Source organism: Chroicocephalus ridibundus, chromosome 14, assembly GCF_963924245.1.
Source record: "Chroicocephalus ridibundus chromosome 14, bChrRid1.1, whole genome shotgun sequence".
Classification (NCBI taxonomy): Eukaryota; Metazoa; Chordata; class Aves; order Charadriiformes; family Laridae; genus Chroicocephalus; species Chroicocephalus ridibundus.
Genome location: NC_086297.1, coordinates 10,283,311 through 10,305,293, shown reverse-complemented (window position 1 = coordinate 10,305,293; position 21,983 = coordinate 10,283,311). Strand labels below are relative to the sequence as shown.

Here is a 21,983-nt window from a genome sequence, read left to right as displayed (position 1 = left end):
TTGCCCAACTATTCACTTGGAAGACAGGGACAGAAATGGAATTGTTTCACAGTGGGTATAATCTCACAGATTGAACTCTGCACAATTTAAACGTCTGCTTTGCTGACACAAATCCTCATTATTTAATTTACATTTCAAGAATAGCTAAGGACATACTAACATCTCGGCACCCCTCCTCAAAACCTGTCCTTACTAGTCATTTGTTTACACAACAACGTCTCTGTTCTATGCCTTTCCCTTAACTGTCTTTTTAAGTATCAGGCTACACACAAACACGTTATCTTTACTGTTTCTTGTGCACCAGTGTTTTAAATAACTGTATATAGCAAACTTCAGCATAACTAGTTGACTTCTATAGATTGGCTTCATGCAGCAACACCATCCTTCACAGGTTAAGAGAGCCTTAAAGCCACTAGATACTTGTCTGCCTTGCAACAATTCAATATATTATTTTACAATCCAAGAGAGCAAATTACCATTTCCTACTGCTATCCAGCAACATTTCCTTCCATTTATCACAGTTTGAAGTGTAGCTGGAATCCAGAATACTCACGAATAGCTGATAGAGTATTAGTTACAGACTTACTAGGTATTCATGCTAAATTCAGCAGACAAACATCTATGTTAAAACAAAGGTATACCTAAAGAGCTAAGCTTTTATATGGAATGAGACAGAATCAATACATAATTCAGTATCAAGATTTATTTAGGACAATTCATGGTCATGCTCCATTTGAATACAAAGCACCAAAATTTTGGTAACTGAACATTGTCCAAATATAATCCAGTTGAGACTGCGGCATACAGATATATCCATTATTCTAAGTGATGGCATAGCCCATGTCTGCCCATGTTCATTAACTATAGTGGACAAACACAAGGTGCTGTGGCTGAGGCAAACTTACTGGAGAAGGCATAGCAAAAATACTTCACAACACGTATCCCTTGTTGTAGCAGCCTCAGAATAAAGTACTGGAACCCAAGGCATCAAGCACTTGACGTGCTCAAGCCAATAATACCCTAAGGCCATTTCCAAATTAATTTAACGCTTCCAATTACTTTCCTGCAATCCCTCCAATTTAGTCTTTTCTAAAAATCATCTAGAGACAAGATTGTCTCGGCACAATATTCAACAGAGAAGTAAAGCACTATGGCTGTGACCACACAAGGAACTTTCCCACTGCTGAAAAGGCAGTAGCAGTGAAAATTATTCGTTGCCAAAATCCTATCAGGGAACTAAACAATGCTGTAGTTTCAGAAAGTGTGGCTAGAAACACACATTGTCTACAATGACAGACTTCCCAACTGCAGATTTGATAGCCAGAATCAAATCTTAAGCAAGTATTTCACTATATATGAAGTTGCAACAGGGTTTTCTGATATATGTTAAAATTTTAGTGAAAGAAGGTAGAGGGGGAAAGACTTATTACAGTTAAGGGAAAAAAAAACTTTTTTTTTTTTTTTTTCACTAAGCTGGCACTTTAAAAAAAAGGGCTTTAAAAACTTAAAATCAGTTTTACTCCAAAAAGTCTCATAAAACAAAAACTGACCAAAAAAAGACAAGCATCAGTCACTGTAAGTCACTAGTTATAATACATACATTCCACCTAAGCTGCTAAAAACTGCCCAGTTAGATGCCTGCCTTGTCTTTAAAAAAAGACTACTGCAGTAGACAAATACTCTAATAGATTTTTTACATTCCTACTATCTCAATATAGGTTAAAACACTTTAGTAGATAGAAGAAATGGTGGGTTCAACTGAAAAAAAAAGTTTATTTTATGCACTGAGTCACCCATGTCCCTTGTAGTGGGAGCGCACCGCAGTGTATTGTAGACAGATTTATTTCATCTACTGGCCTGTTCCCAGGGTTCCCACCGGCACGGGAAGAGTGAGGCTCTCCAGTGACCAGGCAAGCATAACGGCAAAAGAGAACATGTACAGCAATGCCACCTACACAAGATGAGTATTTTTCAAGTCATACAAACAGTTCAAGGGTATCATTTCAGAATAGCAAGGCAGCTCTTGTGTAGTTTAGTGAAGATTTCATCAGAAAAGCAAACAACTCTTCTTGTACCATTTCATCTAGTATATGCACATAAAAAAATAAGCGTACTATACAAAGGACTGAAGCAATATAATTTAAACATGCCATCAAACTATAAACCATATATACATAGAAACATACGTCTATACAAACAGAACAAGACCACTTTATTACAAGGTAATTCTGCTGAAGTTTTTGGAGAAGATCATGACAGATGAAGAAAAAAATCAGACTAAAGGAGCTGGATGTTGCTTCTAGAAGTAATTTCATGCAACACCACCATCTTTCTTTAGCAGACATTTATTAGTTTCAGCTATACATACGTCTTCCCACGATTTCTGGACTCCCTTCCTGTACAGAGGTAGATTTCTGTAGATGTTCTGATATTGCACCAAGTAAGTATGTTTTTATTACAACAAGGAACGACTTACAAAGGCTAATTGGTGGGTATAATCTCGCTGTGTGCATTCAGGTAGCACAGTAATCAAATTCATTTGCACTTGAAAGAAAACATCCCTCAAAGTGAAAGTGTTTTGTTATTTAGGTGGAGGTCCAACTGAAAGCTGCAATTCTATTAACAGCTTCCCATGAAGAGAACTATCTCTTGTCATCAGGGTAACATATTTAACGCTGTCTCTCTCCATTTGAGCCTCTGTTGTTCAGCCAATGCAAGAACTTGCATTGCTTTCACCGATGCCTTTATCCCATCCACTGTGTTCAAGTTAAACGCAGATTTCAAACATACACAGGTTTTCGCAGTATTAGATCTTACTCACACAAGCAGCTGTAATAATACAAGGAGATTCATTCAAACACTGCCTGAAATAATTAAAAAAGCCCATCCACTCTTTCAGACTGGAAAAGGAAACCTTAAACTTTGCTACCTTCAAACAGCCACTAATCGTGAACAAATTTGATGCTACTAAGAAAATCTGAAGTTTGGCAGTAGTTTGATTTTTTTTTTGTGTCCATCACATTCTTGAATAACCCTCTGACAACTCATGAAGTTGCAGAAAAGTGGTATTTGCATGCAAGCTTTAAGATGTCTGTTAAATGAAACCTCTAAAGCATATTTAAAAATAAGTGCATCAAATTCATGATGCCAATACATAGTAACTCTGATGGGCTCAGAAGCATTGCTAAGTATTTTTTTCAGAGGCACTCCATGAAAGTTATTTTTACAGAAGTCTGTCAACGAGGAGATAAATTAAAAAAAACCCCAATCTGTTATTCTGTGTACCGAACTACTAAAGTGCTGTTAAGTCTGGCTCGGCAAATCTAGCAAAGTTGTAGCATGCATGTGCTCACCTGACAGTGCACGTGCATGTTTCACTCTCATAAAGCCAGACACAGAAAGCAGCACCACTCTTCCTAGCTGCAAGTTTCTAAGAAAACTTACAAGGAAAGAAAAGTTCTCTTTTTGTATCAGCCAACGTATTTGGAACTATTTTTAATGACAGATTGCATTATAACCATTTAGCATTAGTTTCCCAAGATCAGTTTATATGAAGCATCCTGTTCCTTACAAAATACTGCATCAGTAAGGAACAGTAGCTCTAGTTTGGAACCGAATAGTTTTTGTTAAAATCTGGATAGAAGGCATACTTAAATTCATTACACTTTTCCATATATACACTCGTGCCTGTAAAGGGTTTTTTTTGTTAACGAGGCAAATCAATCTCAAGTTACTTCAAAACAACTGCAACAACATTGAAATTCATCATGACTGTTTTCCTACGATGAAAGGGTTTGCATATCTAGGAGTAGGAGTAAAATAATCTCGCCTTCTTGGGGAAGCCCATTTTGTAGCTTTGTAGGGAGTAGCTTCATCAGGAAATACACCCCCTGCACCTGGCAGAAAGTGCTTATGTACCTTGCAAGATCACATTTTTGAATAAAGAAATCCATTATACACAGGAGATTACACACAGTAAAAGTTAAAGGACAATGGCAGGAACCAGGGCTTTCGGAGACTTCTCTTTCTGTTTTCAAAAAGCAATGGTTCTTCACAAGTAATAATCCACGATTAGGAAGCGTCTCATTCGTACACTCGGCTAGTGCATAGCATCTGCGATTGCATAGAATGTTTCCAGTGCTGAATCTGTAACTAACCTAAGCAAATCTTTTGCAAGTTTGATTTATTACCATTTGATATCCAGATTGCTTGCTGTTTGATTTACTGCGCTGTATTTGGTGTGCAAAGTTTCCTGGACCTTCTTAGAGTCCATGCCTTCCAGCCAGTCCTGGTACATCTGTTGTACGTGCATGTTGGTTTCTGGAAGTCTAACAGGTATTGCAGCATACACTTCTTCCATCTGGTTAAGCAGTGCTTTGTCCGGTTTTCCATCTTCAGTTTGTGCCTGACCTTTTCCATTTAGGCACCCTTAGGGTGGGGGTGGGTGGGGTGGGGGGTGGAGAAAAAAGCCACAGGGATGATGAAGATTTGATATGAAGAAAAAGATTATATTAGCTTGGATTTTTTTTTCATACTTCTCTAAAGAAAAAACGTCTGTTTATATAAACTACCCACCCCAAGCTGCTATTTGTATTTACTTAAAGTGACTCAAACATCAACAACATCTTAATGTAAGTGAGGTTTCTGTATCAACAACCTTTCTCTGCCTTCTTCACGGTTTTATGATCTTAATTATGTTCCTTGTCTTTTCTTGCCCTTGACAACACCATTTCAGAGTATTTCCTCTGAGGTTTGACATAATTGCAAGAGCCATGCTGTCACTTATTTATAGGTCAGAAAAGAACAAGAAACATTGTGGTTAATTTTAGAAAACCCAATCAATTTCTGAGCCAACCCCACACATGTAATTGGTGTTCTGGACCATTCACTAAATAGTACACATTTTAGATTATTACGAAGAGAATTAAGAGGGAATAAAATTAAATGCCTCTCCGTAAGAAAACCTTCCTTTGAGATTCAAGATACGCATGCGGAACGACTGTGGATCCACAATTATTCTTACCTCCTGGGCAGGCAAGGACTTCTACAAAATGGTACAAAAACTTTCCTTTTTTCAACTTCAGAACCATGTTTTGGATATTTCTAAAGCCATACGCTGCTGCAAAACGCAGCACTGTCTCACCATCCTTTTCAAGAGTAACTTCTTGAAAGTCCTTGTTCCTATAAAGATAACACAGAGAGCATTTTAAACCCCTGCATTACCAAAGGGATGATCCAACTGCGTCAGTTTGTGTTCAGATGCTCCAAAGAGAACAGAACAAGGATAACAGTGAGATTAAGGTGAACTCTTCCAATTTCTAAAACAAGTTAAGCAGAAGTTGGGGTGGCATTTTCAGAATACAATTATACTTAATTTTTAAGGGCAGGTAAGTTACCAATAAAAACTGAAGTTTTCAAGAGCTACTTTACAGCCACAAATTTACAGGTTTATAATATGTAATTGCGTATCAGCAAATGAACCAGGTTAGCAATAACTGCATTAGGGTTCACTCTAGTGCAAACTACCCCATCCTACATAACAAGGATATAAAACTCTAGCTTACTTTAATGCTTTGTAGGTGATTTCTTTGACATCCACACCAAAAAGCTCCTTCGCAGCATGTTTAAAGATGTGCTCCAAGTAACCATCGGATCTCTTCCCGTCATGCCTTACTACATCTCCCTCCTTTATTTCATCAAACCTTAGGAAAAACCAGAAAGAGAGATCAACTCCAAAATTTCATTCCTTCACTTAAGTAGTATGTTTTTCCCCTTCTCTATCTCTCCCCCCCTCAAAAACGTTTTATAGCAGTGATTGAGAACATAGTAAGATTTTTATATGTTACATCTTAAAAAAAATTAAACTGTTTAGTAAGATGCAGGAAAAAATAAAATAAAAATATAAAAGGACGTAGGGCTTTCCATTTTTAGAAACCTCAAGCAACAGTAGTTTATAAGAATGCACACTCAGCACAGCCTAAACGCTTGGTTAACAGCCATTCACACCGCTCAGGAGACATTTTGGGGAAAAAAAAAAAATCATTTTTAGACCCCAAGAACGTAAAAGAGAAGTTCTAAGCCTCCGCTCACAAACACTTGTGCTCCAGGAACTGTTTGTGAGTCTAGAACACTGTACCACTAAAATACGACCGAATCAGTGCAGTTGCAACCAGGCTAGAACACTCTACCTTTAATGTAAAATGCTATAGTTCAGGAAAGAAAGTCAGTGAAATCATATCCCGTGGGCATAGCATTCACCTGGAGGTTGACCTGTGCCTCAGTTAAAAACAGAGTACTGACAGGCACGAGTGGCTGTAGCATAAACCGTACTGGGCTGCGTCCCGCTGACGGCCGAAGACTGCAGCTCTCCAGGCTCGTGTTCCTTTCCGGCAAAGCAGAAATTGATAGGGGTGTGGTGTAATGCTGATTTCAGGAAGAGATATTAATCTTTGTTCAGCCAATGGACAGATTATGTCCTTTGCTTTTACATGTAAAAGCCTCTCTAGATGTAGTCTTATTACCTTCTTCCCAGAACCTCCAGACATGACCTTTCCTGGCCTACATTGCTAGCTCTTGCCTGAGCAGCAGCCTGGGCACAGCACTCAACCACAAAACCAAAGTGAAAATTACCACAGCAAACACCTTACTAAAAACCGAATGCTGAAGTTGTACTAATGACAGAGAAGTATTTTAATCACTAAAGAGCTGCAGTTTATAAATTCAGTATGTCTGTCCCTCTATGCCACGCCATTGCATTTACTTAATAAGTACTGCAACTTTTTTTATAACCTTGGATGATCTTGCTTCATGATGCGCCTCCTAATTTTAGCCAGCTATTTGTTAGCATTCTCCAGCTACAAAAGTGAGTTGAGAACTCAAACACAAGTTACTTTGTTCACACCACTTTTTTAATACTGAGTACTTCACCACAAATTGCTTCTGTGCTAGAACTTGTTTTGAGAAGTTACGTAAATTTCTCTACAAAATCTACTTTTAAGACCCCAGAAGAGCAAAAACTGTCATCAGGTCTCACAGCTTGAACTGGTATTATCAGATTAGTCCTTTGAAAATCTAACATTATTTTCCAATATAAATTCATCCAATAAAGCAGGTATATTCTGAGTAAGAGCTTGTTCTTTCATTGGACAGCCTGATTTAGAAATAAATGGCCATCCCTAAGTGATGATGTCCTTAAGAACCTGATTTACGTAATTCTCATTATGTGAGGCAATCATTGGTAGAAGTAATCATAGGAGCTACACTACAAAACCAGTAGTGTACCACTTACCTTTCTCCAGCCTAGGCAAGGTCCAAGCAGGACACCAAGCCAAGTGAAAAGCAATTTTAGAAAATTTCCAGGAGAGCTTTCTGTTTTGTGCAAGAAAGCATGTTCATTGCTCCACTACCACCACTTTGTAAAGATACCAAGTAACATCTGTCACACTTGAGCAAAGATCCGTGAGCAGCGAGACCAGCCTTTGTAACTAAGCCTGAGAATTAAAACAACATGCATGCTGCTTTCTGAGCAGCCAGACAGCGAGTAAACAAAATCTCTTCGATGCTTTGTGTGATTTTCATCTAAAGCATGTTTCAACTTTAATCTTGAAAAACTAACTGGTGTCTTCAGTATGAAAAAAAATAAATTACCATCTCCTGAAAGGCTGCTACTTCTACCAATTTTACATTAACATATTAGGGGAAGTGGAAATTTACTGTCAAGATGCTGCTCTGAATGAGGGAAGCACAGAACAGATGGTCAAGCCCATGATTGCATCCCAGCATCTTTGTGCGAGGCCAGACAGTTGGAGGGGGGCAGATGAGACTGTTCAGCTTTACATGAGCTCCAGCACAGGAGAGCTCTGAATGGGGTCGGCACCCTGACACACTCACTAGCAAGTCGTGAACTTGATATAGTCAAATCTGTAATTACTGCATTAAGATATAAATAAGGAGCTACACAAAGCTTCAAAAATCATAAATTTTAAAGGAGTCACTAGGTAGAGGTCATTACCTCCAATTATCTGCTTTGTATCAAGACAGTATATAGAGTTTTATATTATCTGTTTCATATTACTTTTATATATAGCAACAAACACCTAAGAGAATACTTTCAGGTTTTTTTGGCCACTGTATAAAGGATGAGGCTTTAGTATACTCAGGCTTTGATGCAGGCTTTTTTTCTTTAAAAAGAAAAAAACACTCTTTTGAGGAGTTTTACATTTATGTTGAATATACTCAAAGGTGTTATCGTTTATCATCAAAATAAGGAAGCAATCCACAACAAAACTACTTACAAACTATCTACAGCTACTTCAGTCACATCTTTCATAGACACATTTTTCTGTTCCATTATTTGGACAATTTCACCTGTAGGAAAACATATGACATTTTACTTTCAACACAAAGCAAAATGCACATGCTGTGCCTCTGTTAGAGAGATCAATATCCCAACACATGTGCTTACAGTCACACTCTCCAATTCTTACTAGAGTCAGTTCCCTCCACTGACCAAGACACTTCCAGCCCTGAAGAAAAGGGCCTTCAGCTCACTCCAAATTTTGCATAGTGCTATCCTTAGCCTTTCTGTTAGGTGAAGTTTGGAAGACATTTCTACACCGCAGGGGAAAAAGGAGGATACGTAGTTTGGACATTAAGCCTAAAGACAAGAGCCACACCAGAAACCACTGGTGCTATGCCTTTGGGATGTTACGAATAATCCCAGTGGAAATTAAATAATGACCACAGACAAACAAGACAGTGATTTTTAATAGATTTGCGTAACTCTTACCTTTCTCAAGAGGCTGACAAAAACCAATACCTGAACCTCGTTTTCAGGTGAACATCAACTTGGAAGGGAAGTATTTTTCGCTTTGAATTCCCCATACAATACCTATACTACCAGTAGCACAAAAACCTGTACTTCATTTTAAAGCAGAAAAAAGCCAACCTTACAATTAAAGCATAGTTGAAAAAAAAGGAAAGTCCGACATAAAGGCTATTCTAACAACAGTGATCCACTTATATCTTTATAAATAGTAAGTTTAAAGAAGATTTAACCTGATGTCAGAACACAATCAACTTCTTGCGAATTATACAAGGCAGTGTAGAAGTCTTCCCGCAAGGCTTCCAGTTTTTTGTCATAACAAGGCGCCACAATTACATGGAAGATTTTATCAGGAGACAAGTTCTGTGGAATATAAGAGAGAACTTCATGAAGAGCAAAAGACAGCTTGAAGGACAACAGGGATGAAAACATCATCATAAACCCTATGCAGGTAATACTAGTAATCAATCCCTAACAATTAAGTTGAAAGGCTGCTGCACACAGATGAAGTGACTTGCCAGAAGTCACAAAGCATCAGCAACAAACATCCAAAGTCAGACTTCTGGATGAAACTTCAACTTATTCCTTCAGATCACATTTTCTGCAGCTTTTGATCACCTTAGAAAGTGAATTCAAGTCAGGTCTTCGGAATTCAGCTTTTCAGCCATCAGTCATTTACTTTCATCCACAGCAAGCCCATCAATATTTCTGTATCTATGTCGACATAGCAGTAGTTCTCTATATAATGTGGATGCAGTTAAATTTAAGTATGGTACGTAAAAAGAACTGTGACTTTTTCAACATACAAAATTGGGAAGATACAAAGGTTAGTTTCTAGGACACAACGCTTTTACTGATCCCAGACAACAGGGCAATTTCTACATTGTTCTCCTCCACTCCTGTTTTGGCTGTGCTATAGAACGACACAGGCAGCATTTAACAAGACTCTCTTTAGCTACCCTGGATTTAATTTTATCCATAAATACCTAAATCCATGTAGCACTGGGAGCACAAGAATTGCTGCCAGCTCACACCGCACTGCATGAAATGAAGTTCTTTGTACATTCTTCTTATCATGGGCACTTGTGTAGCAACTGAGCACCATTTATTCTTCAAGTAAAGGACAAACAATTCAGGGAGATGCTTTATCACTTTATAGTACACTAAGATCCGTATTTCAGTATTGAAACCTACTAGCCCATCTTTTTAGAAGAGTATAGTGGTAAAAATAAATCAAACCTGCTGCCTGGCAAAGTAGCCTTTCACCAGGGAGCCCATGATCTGCTGTGGAGACTTTGCAGTGCAAATGTGAGAGGTCACAAGATTGGTAAGTACCCTTTCAGCATACCGGATCCAACCTAGAATGACAGAAATCGCACTTATATGGTGAAGTGGCACATAAGCATAGTAAAGTGGCAGCAGTTATAGAACAACTTTTAAAAATGAAGACACCTTCACAGTAGGACATTTCTGCATAGGCTGGAAGCCCCACCTTGGAAACTGCAGGAAACCTCAAGGCTCTGTTAATAATGTTTTACAGTTGGCTATCAATAATTGACTGTGTCATCAATTCTAGACCTAGAAGCCACTGTGAACTTCATGACCTATTACAGCCTTTCTAACACATAGATTTAACACAGTAGAAAGACCAGGACCCCAGCTAACAAAGAGTAAGTTGACTTTCTACACCTCAGCCCTTGGATCACCAGATACTACAACAAGTGTGCTCTGTTCAGCTGCTTAACTGTAACCTTCTGTTTCCTGAGATTTAGTACCTGTGCCCCCAGCTTGCCTCCTCTAGAACAGGAGTCACATGAAAGCATTATCACAAGATGCACATGGATTAAGCCTGGAAAAAAATGGCTTCTTTTACTATTGTTAGAGTAGCCACACCTTCTTCAGACACACCCCCACACTCAACCACACACAGAGCAATCAACTGAAATCTCTCTGTATTCAACATTCTTAGTTACTCAAGAGTCACCCTCCCTTTCACCAGACTCCTTCAGCACCTCTGCTATGACAAGCTATGTATGTTCACACCACCCCCAATAGCCACAGCCCTTCTATTATTCCCCACCTTCCAGGAACTGACAAATGAACAGATTAAGATATTCAGGGGGTGCAATTCTTTCTTAGGCACGGTAACTCCTACAGAAAACAGCCCAGAGTCTTTCACAGCAAGGATTCTGAACTTTTTGCTTCATCTACGTGAACTGTGAACCCAAATCATGCAGAAGTGTTAGGGACAGCCTTCTAGGGAAGCGTGCTACCTTTGGTGCTAAGAAATAGTGAAAGATATTGCACTGAAGCCTTTTATCTTCAGACTAAAAAGACATAAAAGAGAAAAATTGCTGTGAAGTACATGCTGCCCAGGAAAGGTAAAACCTGTAGGTTAATGCTTAAGCTTGAAATGAACACAGATGTATAAACACCTGGTAATGTTTAAGTCAGAACACTGCCACACAGGCCAACAACAGCACAAAACTGGATCCAAGCCATGTTCAGATCGTTTGTCTCTATATGGCACAGAAGTCGTTTTCCCAGTAATAAAGTTTTACTGATGAAAATGAAAAAGTATTAGGGAAACATGAGGATCCTCCAGCTATTTAAATATTCACAATTCTTGTTAAAGTACAGGCTTCAAGATTAACAGATAACTGGTCTCCACAGAAAATCTCAAAAACATATATAATCCTCAACGAGCTTTCATTTCTGTTGTAGAAAAAGCAAGGGACTATAGATTTACATGTCAGAGCTGGGCTGAATTACTAGACTCTGAATAGGAAGTTTGTTTAATGTCCAACCTCAACTAGGATTTTAAGTCCAAGATATTACCTGCAGCCAAGGACTTAATTTATTGGTGCTTGGTACAAAGGCCGTATTAGCATCCTCTGCGTGATATGTATATCCTATTTCTTAAATGGCTTTAGTCTCAAGTGATGTCAAAATAGAACAAAAACTGCTTCAAACAAAACAAGGGCAATTTTTAAAAACATTCTGCCTTGTACATTAGCAGCATTTCTGGAAGGTCCTTCCCTTAAACTGCAACTGTGATTACCATTAATCACCACAGCACTCCTGCCATGAGGGCAGTTTCAGAATTGGAACGATGTAGGTATTGTAGTCACGAACTGTAAGGAAATTCCACTAAATCCCAAGAGATGTCTGGCAGGTATTGCCCAAAGCAATTTCTTAAATTGTTTCTTTCCTTGCAGTAGGCAGAACAAGCGTCTAGTAGTTCCAGCTCCACAACGACCATTAGTCACTGTTTAATTATCTAAGCAGCCTTAGTGAATGAGCAACACGGGGCATTTATCTGCACGTCACATATGTGCTGGCTGCTTCTGCCTACTCACTGACAGGGATGAATTCCAGCGCCACAGTTACAGGAAGCCAAAGATACCCAGTTCTTATATCAATGAACATCCGTACCCAACTACACCCTGCATAAATTCATTCAGATTCTCGGCCGTTTGCTCGCTTGTGTTAGCATCAAAGGACAACAACCCCTACAAATCACTGTATAAATTCTTACAGATGTACTTCAAAATGTTATTTTTAGTAGCTTATTGTGAGTAGATCACAAAGATGCATGCTATGAATAGCTATGCATTAGTACGAAGTGCAGAAAAACTAAGAAAACTTTCACTACTATAAAACCCCATTCCTGTAAAAGGGAATTACTTTAGTTGACCGGGACAGAGGCGTTTGAATCCTCAATAGTTACGCTCTTCCTACTAAAGCTGTAAGCTGCTGACCTGTTCTAGCAGTTCACCGAGGCTGGCAAGGCATGAAAAATGCTGGCCGGTTCCCAGAGCAAGTGCTTCGTGTTGCTTACCAGTTCAGTAAATTAAGGAACAGAACTGATTACTTATGAGATACTACATATACAATCGGTAGTTACACGGTTGGACTTTCAACAGGAAACAAACTCCCCCTAAATTACCTCACTTTCTTTTAAGAGAGCAGCAGGAGAAGGTAAGAAGAATTAAGACTGAGACAATAAACTGCCCTTTTATCAGGTTCTGGGACTATACGGGCTACGCTCTTTTGCTCGTGGTAGATTTTACACCACACACCACTCCTGCAGAGGGTGATATTTTTAGGCAAAGTTACACTCAAAGATAAGTAAGAGCAAAGCAGTTATACTTGAGTTCATGTTGACCTTGTATCGACAGAGCTATATAAAAAAAAAAAAATTTGGTGATAAACACACCCAGTAAACAACATTTCTGGGACAAATTTATGTCATCTAGGGGTAGAGAGGAAGGAGAATGAGGAACAGAAAATGCACTCAGACAGTTAATGTCAGGAAACACAGCAAACAATGTTACTTTAAAAACGACTGATCATGATTTTTTTTCCCCTGTAATTGCTGTCAATGGGAATGAAATACCATATGCTTTCAGAATGGGTTTACAGTGATGTTTCAGTTCAGTTTTCCAGAAATGAAAAGCACCCGTGATTCTGCTAACATCTGTACCACAGCTGACAGCTAACACCATAGCTAGCACTGAAAACACAATCTTTTGTAGAACAGACAAGGAAAAGAAAAGTACTCCATTAACTATTTAAAAATATTTCCCATGGGAGCAGCAGATAATCTGAGTTCTGATTCAAGATGAAGAAAATTAACATGATCTCAGAAAAAGTTCTAGAAGAAATCCTGAGGTTTTGAATTTTCAATAAACCACAAACAAGACAAAGCCAAGTAATAGGGGGTTGTTTCAACTTCAGAGGTTTTACATAAAAAAAAAGCAACATACAGTATGTCTGCTCCTGAAGATAGGAGGCAACACCAAGATAACAGTACGGATGGGGCGGGGGGGAAGAGGCTTTTCCTCTTATATGTAGTTCCTAAAGCGTAACCCAGATACCTCTACTACAGAATACACAGAACAAACAGAAGTACAATTAAAATAACAGTATTTAAACTTTAAATCAATGACAACAGCAGATTCTGAGGATCGCTAAATACAACTCTAACTCACTCTCTTGTCACTGTAATGTTTCTTTCAAGAATGCAATCCACTTAAGTTATTTCAAAGCTAGAAAGAAATATTTTTGTATTTTTATTAGGCTTTTGAAAAGCAACACCATGAGCTTTAGGGTGAAGTTGAGGGGGATATTAAGCAAAGGAGTTACTTTTGCCTCCTTTTTGATACTTCTTTCTTAGGAATGTGACTTATCATACTTAAGCTGAAATGACAGTGTGCTAACAAATGGAAAAAGTAAACAATGACTGAACATTCTACATCTTTCCAGTTGTGATAAGTGCAGGTTCTGTTCATAAAAGAGCATCAGGTGCAAAATTCTCAGAAACAAGACATTTAGTGAGTCAAGTCTGTGACACTTCAAGTGAGAATTATTTTGCAAGTGTTAGATATAACCATCTCACAGTCATTAAGAGCAATGCCACTTGCTACTTTCCCCTAGGCTTAAGCGGCAAAGCTTTGCTTAAGATAACAGTGGCTGTGGTTTAATTATATCAGCGAGCAAAGTTCCTTAAAGACTCTTTTCAATAGGGAAACACCACCTTAAACTCTGCAGTCTGGATGCACAAGCAGCAGCCCCAGCTCCTCAATTCCACTTACGATTAATTTCTCCTAAGGTCTTACACAAAGCGCTAAAACCCTCAGTGCTTCTGTACCATAGCTTCATTATCCAGAGATTCCTATGTGATATATGCTTATTTTATAGAAGTGACAGGAAATACAACTGACTAATAAATACCACATATAACCGCTAGCACAGGAAATCATCAGTTCAGGTTCTTTGGTTTATCAGAAGTCATGGACTACAGCAAGGGGTTTTTTTGGTGGGTTTTTTTTTTTTTTTGAAGAGCAACAATAGAATTTACAGCCCTCACCTTTTACAGAGCTCCAAACAACTGTAAGATGCAGATAGGGAATTTACTGATTTACTGCAACCTTTATATCTGGCTGGGTAATGCCCTACACTGAATTAGCATGTGCCTTATCCAGCATGACTACACCCGTTCTTTGTCTGCATGGTTCACATTTACAGCTGTGGCACCTCACTTGCATATGAGAAAGCTGCTGATGCTTGTTGGAAAGAAATTCTGCTCTCCCAACAGCCCATGAAAAACAAGCCCATCTAGCAATGCACCAAGGACGATCAGTGCTACTGGTAACAAGTACTGTGTGCAATATTTGGTATCTCCCAAAAGCAAAGCTAAAATGCTGTAAGTTATGTAAGGCTCCCAGATGAAACCACCCCTTCCTTAGTTCCCTGGTAGTTCCAATGAGACTAGGCTGAAGTGCTGAAGGTTGGAGAAACCAGTTCTCACCAGGGCAAGCAGAGGCAAACATTGGTAAGGCATGCTCCTCCTGGTTCCTCCGTTGATACCGCTGCACAAATTCCCTCTGGCTCTCCAGGATACTGAAGTCAGCAGCTATAGTGGTGTCAAATACATAATGCACCCCTATGAAAAAAAAAAAAACAGTAAGGAAAAGTGAATTACTAGAACACTTTCCATCTCACAGGCTTCTTCCCAAGTTCCAGGTCTACAAAAAATCTTCTGGGGTTAACGAGTATATTCCTTCCCCTCTCCAAATTTTCACAAACAGTAGAGTCAAGAATAAAAGCCATATATTGAAAAGCTATCTTCTATGTCCTGAATTTAAAAGGACCACCAGCTTGCTAATGCTGACTAGCAACACTTCAAATAGTTGTCTGCCTCTTTACAAGAAGCTTCCCATTCAGCGCATACTGGCTTTTTATTTAATGGAGTGGGATGTCACAGCTCCTGGGCTATATGCAGTGACTCTTGAAAAGGAGCATTCTTTTCCAGACGTGCTGAAGTCACATATCATTATCCACAGGAAATATATCAGCTAAGAGGCATATGTTCCACTGCTGAAGTTGTCTGCCAAGGTACATGAGCCTATCACCAACGCAGCAGAGACCTTTTGTCTGCCTGTTTAGCGACATACTCCCCCTTGGCCTACGTAATAGCGAGCACGTCCCTGCAGCAAGTGAAGCATAGATAATGAACGCATTCTAAGAAAACTAGGGCCCACCAGAACTTAGCGTTCCTTTTAGATGAAGAAAATATACCGTGTACTGAGATGCACAAAACCTATGAGAAATGAAAAAATATATACATATATTAGAGAGGAAAGAGTATAAACTTTTTTATTTTAGGTTTATTCCTCTCCTTTTCTGTCTTCCCTCAAGTACATAAAAAACCCCAAACCTATAGGCAAAGTGGGTTTTTTGTTTGTTTTTTAACTAAAACTTTGTATATATAGCATATATATATAGCAAGAACAAAGGAAATACAGCTTTAACATGAAATAGACAGGTACAACAGTTCTTGCATGTCATTTCAAGTTGCAGAAAAAACAGAACTGTCAATCTTCTAGAGATATAGTGTGTCAAACGGACTGGAAAGCATTTAGGATAACAACGCCCTCCTCTCTCAAGTTACAAAACAAGGGGAAATCATCTTGAAGCTCATGACCAAACCCTCCTTGGTTTCTTGGTAGCAAAGGTTTTTAATACAGCTCTGTAACGCCTTTCTGTTCTGTGACCTTTACTACCAACAGGATAATGCCGCCATTTCTGCAACCGGCGTGTGTCATACTGGTGCACTGTCATTAATATCACTGAGCACACGTTTCAAACTCTAAACTAGATTGTGCAATGGCACTTTATGACTGCCTAACAAAGAATTCTGCTGAGGAAGCAAAATCCTAAAATAATCTCCCCTTTCTGCTCCACCATCATAACAAACCCAAACTTACCGAGACTTTTGAGGAAACCACAGAGTCTCTTGGCTGCATCATTCACAGAGAGATTGAATTTAGCAGCAAAATAAGGCAATGACTGAGGGCATATAGACACTACCAACACTTTGTGTTTTGAGGTATCACATTTCTGGTAAACAAAACAAAAACGAAAGAAACAAGGTATGTTATTACAACAGGATAAGGCTCCCTACTTTCCCTCCCTTTTCAACTCCTGGAATTATTCCTCAGTGTCCTATGCTTCAGTAGGCCGTATCATTAGAATCCCTATGAAAAAACTAGCGAGCTTCCCAAGGGCAGGACAGGATGTTCCTCTGATCCTGGCAGTCTTCAAGGCTAATCATCTGGTGATGTTTCTGTTCTATACTCATGGAAATCCATCCCTCCTAGGACAATTGTGTGGCTAGTCTCCTAATGGCACAAGGAAACTTAAGAGACATTCAGCACCTATGACATTCTAGCAAATATGAAAAAAGCTGTATGTTTAAATATTAATAAATAAACTAATGTTTACAGGAGCATGTGCATTTGAAGTTACAAATCTAACCCAGCAAATTACAGATCTGATCCTTTGTTAAGGCTCCTGTGTCTCTATCATTAAAGCTGTTGAGGGAAACTGGTAAGATCAGACCCACAACAAACCCATGTTGGTTGCACTGAAGAACCCTTTGGAAATACCCATGATGGTGTGCAACTGTAAAGCTCTCATTACTGTGACATTTATTTGAAGATGAATCTTGTGTTTTAGTTGGGATGTTTTTCACACCAGTGGAACCCCTGGAAGACAAACCAGGACTATCGTACAGACAAGTCTCACCCTCAAAACATCAGGGACCACAGTTTACATGGACCATACTTACACACCCTAAATGCCATATAATGGCCCTTCAAGCCTGCAAAGCATCTCCCTTGCTCACTGTCGTCCCCAGGTCCAACTTGCTTACATCGGACCCCCAACTTTCTGATCAAGGCACCTGGCTGCCTCCCTATTATAGACTTCAGGCTCTCTCTTAATAGGACCTGCGCAACCCAAAAGATTTTTTTTTCCTCCTTTTCTTCTCTTTTTCTCACGTACGATAACATTATACTATATGGAGAGTTAAAGTAGTTGTAAGAAAACTGAATCACTATGTAATGAATCCTCTTGTGTATGACACTTATGTACAGATTAAGAAAAAACATCAATTCTAGTAGCTTTTGCATGCTAAACAAGAACACAGAAGTCTGGAGCAGAACTAAAATAATTAAATCGCTACCAAGATCTAATAATCTGAGCACCGTACATAGCAACTAGCTTCCAGGAAATCCAGATCTCAGCAGAAAATAAGACAGGAGTAGAACACTTCTTGCTAAGAATTTGTACAAAAAAATTCTGTCGCAAATACAGTCAGCTCAAACATATATTAAAAACAATTCTACTTTCAAAAACTTGCCTTGAAAACTTTATATTATGTGGACATATTGTCACCAGGAACACCCAGAACAGTCCCAGTAACAAAGGTATGAGTATAAACACTGAACCACAGACTAATTTGTTATTACAGCAATGAGGTAGTTACATTTTCAAAAAAATATTGCTTCTGCAGGTGCAGTAACTTTCCTCTAGAATTTAGGTTAAGTGCCATGATCTTGCATCTCTACTGCAAAATTATTTTAAGCACTTCAGTGTTCATCTTGCCTGAAGTTTTCACTTCCTCTTTGGACAAAGTATATCCTGGCAAATCTTCACAGTATCTGCCTTGGGAAGCCAAGCTGCTTAGTGATTCTGTAATTTCCTCCTCCTCACAGAAAACAGAGTGTTATTGTTTGTGTCACTTTACCTTATTAAGGTTAAGAATACGAAAGAGCTCCTTCTGATTCTGTTGGAAAACTCTGGCTCCTTCTTCTGATGTCATACAATTGTCACAAGCTAGGCAGTCGCTAAGGAGTGTTTTAGCATTAGCCAATGTATGAAACTCATCTTTCTGGGGGGGGAAAAGAAAGGTAAACGAGTATTTAATAATGATCGACCAATTTTCAAGACCTCTGCAATGACCCAGCTGAAGGCAAACATGCTGTCACTGTTTCATTTAAAACAAGCCAATCCGTGACACTTGCATAACATCCACGATTATTTAGAAGTAATCAAAATAATTTGTTCCATCCTTCTTCATGGCTCTGCTCCTATTATTACCATGAAACTGCAAAATGTTTAAGTGTAAACATAGAACTAAACTTAGCCCTCTAGTTCACGCAGAACGGTTCGGGTTGGAAGGGACCTTAAAGATCACCTAGTTCCAACCCCCTGCTTTTGCCACGTTCTAGTAACAGCCCCCAGCAACCCACCAAGCAACTGAGAAAACTTTTACTTGAACTATTAAACGTCTTTAATAGCCAGATGCGTCTGTAACCACAAGATGGCTTTTTACCATGAGGTAAACCAAACAGGATGCAGTGCCACAATTACACTGACCATATACTGTAAGATCAAGAGTTTTGTGCTTATGATACCACTGGCAGCTGCTCTGTGGGAAGAAGGAATACTTGGACAGAAGCTCAATATAACCAGGCTACTTGCAAAAAACCTATACAAAAATCCCTCAATTAAACCCCCACCCTCAGGGAAACAGTTATGTGTTGAAGAACAGTAGCTGATCTGTCTAATATAAAAAAATAAGACATTTTGTGCACTTTTGCTGTCAATCCCCTTCTTTTTTCCTTACCAGCCCTGTCTCTGTTTTGAAGGCCTGATGTAAGATTTCTGACACTAAAAAAAAAATATACTTTTTTAGAACTTTAATTTCTGTTTTGCATTTGCATAGTAAGGGGGGGTTATTTAATCTTTTTTAAAGATTCTTGATTCACACACTGTAAGATGCCTCGAAGCATTCATAATTACTTACAACTGCTTGTCGATTAGCGTTATATTTAGTACTTGAGAGTTCTCCACTTAGAATGTCCTTTGGGATACACAACAAAAAAAGACAACAAATAAAGAATATATTACAGTTTTTAGAAGGAATGTTACCTCTTCAAAACCATCATTTGAACTCAATGGATCAACAGACGTACTTTGCGTATCATCATTTTTCTGTTTTTTACTGCATTCCTGAAACAAAGCATAAAATATATGTATTACACTAAATATGATCACCGTTGAGTAAGAACATCTTTGCAGAACTGTTTGTATCATCAGAAGCTAACACAGCTCTTTTACAGTTTTTGGCAGCGTTAAATCGACATCCTTACACACAACGCCTTGTTTTCAAAGGACGGGAAAATAATTCCTCAGAAATGCACTTGCTTCATCAGTTTTACAGTTCTGAGAGGTTTTTTGTTAATGCCCAGGGGAAGATTACACAAAGCGCAGCAGAACCCGTGCGTTCAGGTCGCGACCGGGACGATACTGTCCCGACCGGGTGGCTCCATGGCGACACCGTCCCGACGATAGGGCTGCCCGGGGCGCTGCCGCGGCCGGCCCGGCATGAGGGAGTCCTGTCGGCTCCGGCCGCCGGGCAGGCCGCTGACCTTGGAGCCGGCAGCCGCAAACCGGGACGGGGTGGTCAAACACCGCGCTCCGCCGCCCGAGGCCCCGTCCCCGCCGCACTCACCTTTTTGGTGCAATTCTCGCACTTCATTTGCGGTCCCGCCGGCGCGGCCCGGCCCTGGCGCGGCCACCGAGCGCTCCTCGCCGCCGGGGCTGCGGGACAGGAGCAAAGCGGGGCGGGCAGGTGAGTCCCCCGCGGACAACCGCCAACCCCCCCTCTCTCCCTCCCCTCCCCGCCGCCCTTTGTTGCCGTGCCCGCCTCCCGCCCCTCTTATCGCCCCCGCCGCCAGTACGGCCCCTGGGGCGGGGGCGGCCCCGCCGCGCCCCTCACGTGCTCCGCAATTTACTAGCCTGTAATTAACCAACAAGCGCCGCCGTCCCTACCCCGCGGGCCCCCATCGCCCCGGCCCGTTACGTGGAGCTGGGGGTTGGGGGGGAGGCACCGAGCGCCGTCCCGGGCAGAGCGGGGCTCGCCACCGACACAGGGGTGACGGGAGAGCGGCCACAAACTGCAGCTCACCGGCTCCACGGGGGAGGGGGAACCAGCCCAAACCGGGGGACGGAGAGCCGCACACCCTACCTCGCCGCCGCGGTGAGTGGCGTCCCCGGCAGGCGGAGGCGGGCAGTCGCCGAGCTGGCCGCAGCGGCGGGCGGGGCGGGCCGCGCCGCGCCCACCGCCGCCTCCCCGCCGGCAGGTCCCCGGCTGGGCCCGACGCCGCCTCCCCGCCCCCCGCCCGGCGGCGCTCGCTGCGGACCTGCGCCTCGGCACGTAGCCGCCGCCGGCAGCGCGCCGCCGCGGAGCCACCCCACGGCGGGGAACCCCCCTCCTCCACGGGCCCTGAATCTCCGGTAGGAAAACGGGGAGCGGGCGGGTGTGACCCCCAGGCACCGCCCCGGCCCCCGGTGGTGATGCACGGCGGGTCCGGGCTTGGCCTCCCTGCAGAGGAGGGGAATAACGCCACGGACGGCAGCTCTGTGCGGCGTTCGCCAAAGGTTTGAGGCTGCTCTCTAGCTTCTTTGCATATTTTTTAAAACATACTCTGCAGTTAAGAGCATATAAAGATATTTTCCCCTGATTTTTGTTTTCTCTCAGTCCCTTTTAAATAAAATAACACCATGGAAGTTACTAAATACAGTATCGTTACCATTTTATTTAACTAATATGCCGTGATTTCCCATTTCTGTAACAAAATCCAAGTTATCAGTGATGCCGTTCCCAGGCAGGTATAAATCCTTATGTTCAGCGCTATTAAACATACACATCAGCCTTCCACAACATCACAGGCCCCAAATTATCAAGATGCTTACGATTTATGTCAGACCAGCTGTCTTTCTAAACCTCGGGTTATAACATTTAAACAGAAAGATTTAATCCACATTTTGCTCACTCGTTTAACCCGCCCCCCCATCCATTTGAACAGACACATAGAAGCGCACACCTACAGCTGCACAGAGAAGTTTTTCAAGTAGAAAATGACATTTTAGAAGTTAAAACACAGAACTTCCAGCAGAGATGCAGTTTCCTGTCTGAAGTGCAACTTTCCTTTATCTAGTGCAGTGGGTAAATCCCCTCCTGTCACGGGCAAGGTCTAACACTCTAATCCAGAGACAAGGTTTTTTCCAGCACAAATGGCAGCGCTGTACAGGAACCAGAGACAGTCACGGCTGCAGAAGTTGGTTGCCCAAGGACATAACTCTAAATGCTTCTTTCACTGCAACTCTCTGTAACAGACATCACAGTCCAGAGAGGCAAATGTTTGTGGATTTGGCTGTTAAAGATTTCACAATCAAATTAATTAGTGTTTTAAGATAACCTCAGAGCAGAATGTAAAAATAATTTTTTTTTTAATTTACAGAC

At 40.8% G+C, this 21,983-nt stretch overlaps 1 protein-coding gene across 3 annotated transcripts; it reads right to left on the bottom strand.

The window, feature by feature from the left end:
* Positions 1–685: 685 nt before the first annotated feature.
* Positions 686–20,839, bottom strand: NARF (nuclear prelamin A recognition factor). 3 transcript variants are annotated; one of them, XM_063351676.1, is made up of 12 exons: positions 20,706–20,839; positions 20,190–20,278; positions 19,607–19,687; positions 18,420–18,563; positions 16,597–16,729; positions 15,138–15,272; positions 10,064–10,182; positions 9,058–9,187; positions 8,295–8,367; positions 5,565–5,702; positions 5,024–5,181; positions 686–4,428 (listed from the first exon to the last, which is right to left on the bottom strand). In XM_063351676.1, the coding sequence occupies exons 2-12, from the start codon at positions 20,214–20,216 to the stop codon at positions 4,187–4,189; spliced, it is 1,380 nt and encodes a 459-aa protein (XP_063207746.1). In that variant the 5' UTR covers positions 20,217–20,278; positions 20,706–20,839; the 3' UTR covers positions 686–4,186. The 3 variants fall into 3 exon arrangements, with proteins under 3 accessions (XP_063207746.1, XP_063207748.1, XP_063207745.1); XM_063351678.1 differs by having other exon boundaries at positions 20,646–20,726; XM_063351675.1 differs by lacking the exon at positions 20,706–20,839 and adding an exon at positions 20,477–20,589.
* Between the last annotated feature and the right edge of the window lie 1,144 nt (positions 20,840–21,983).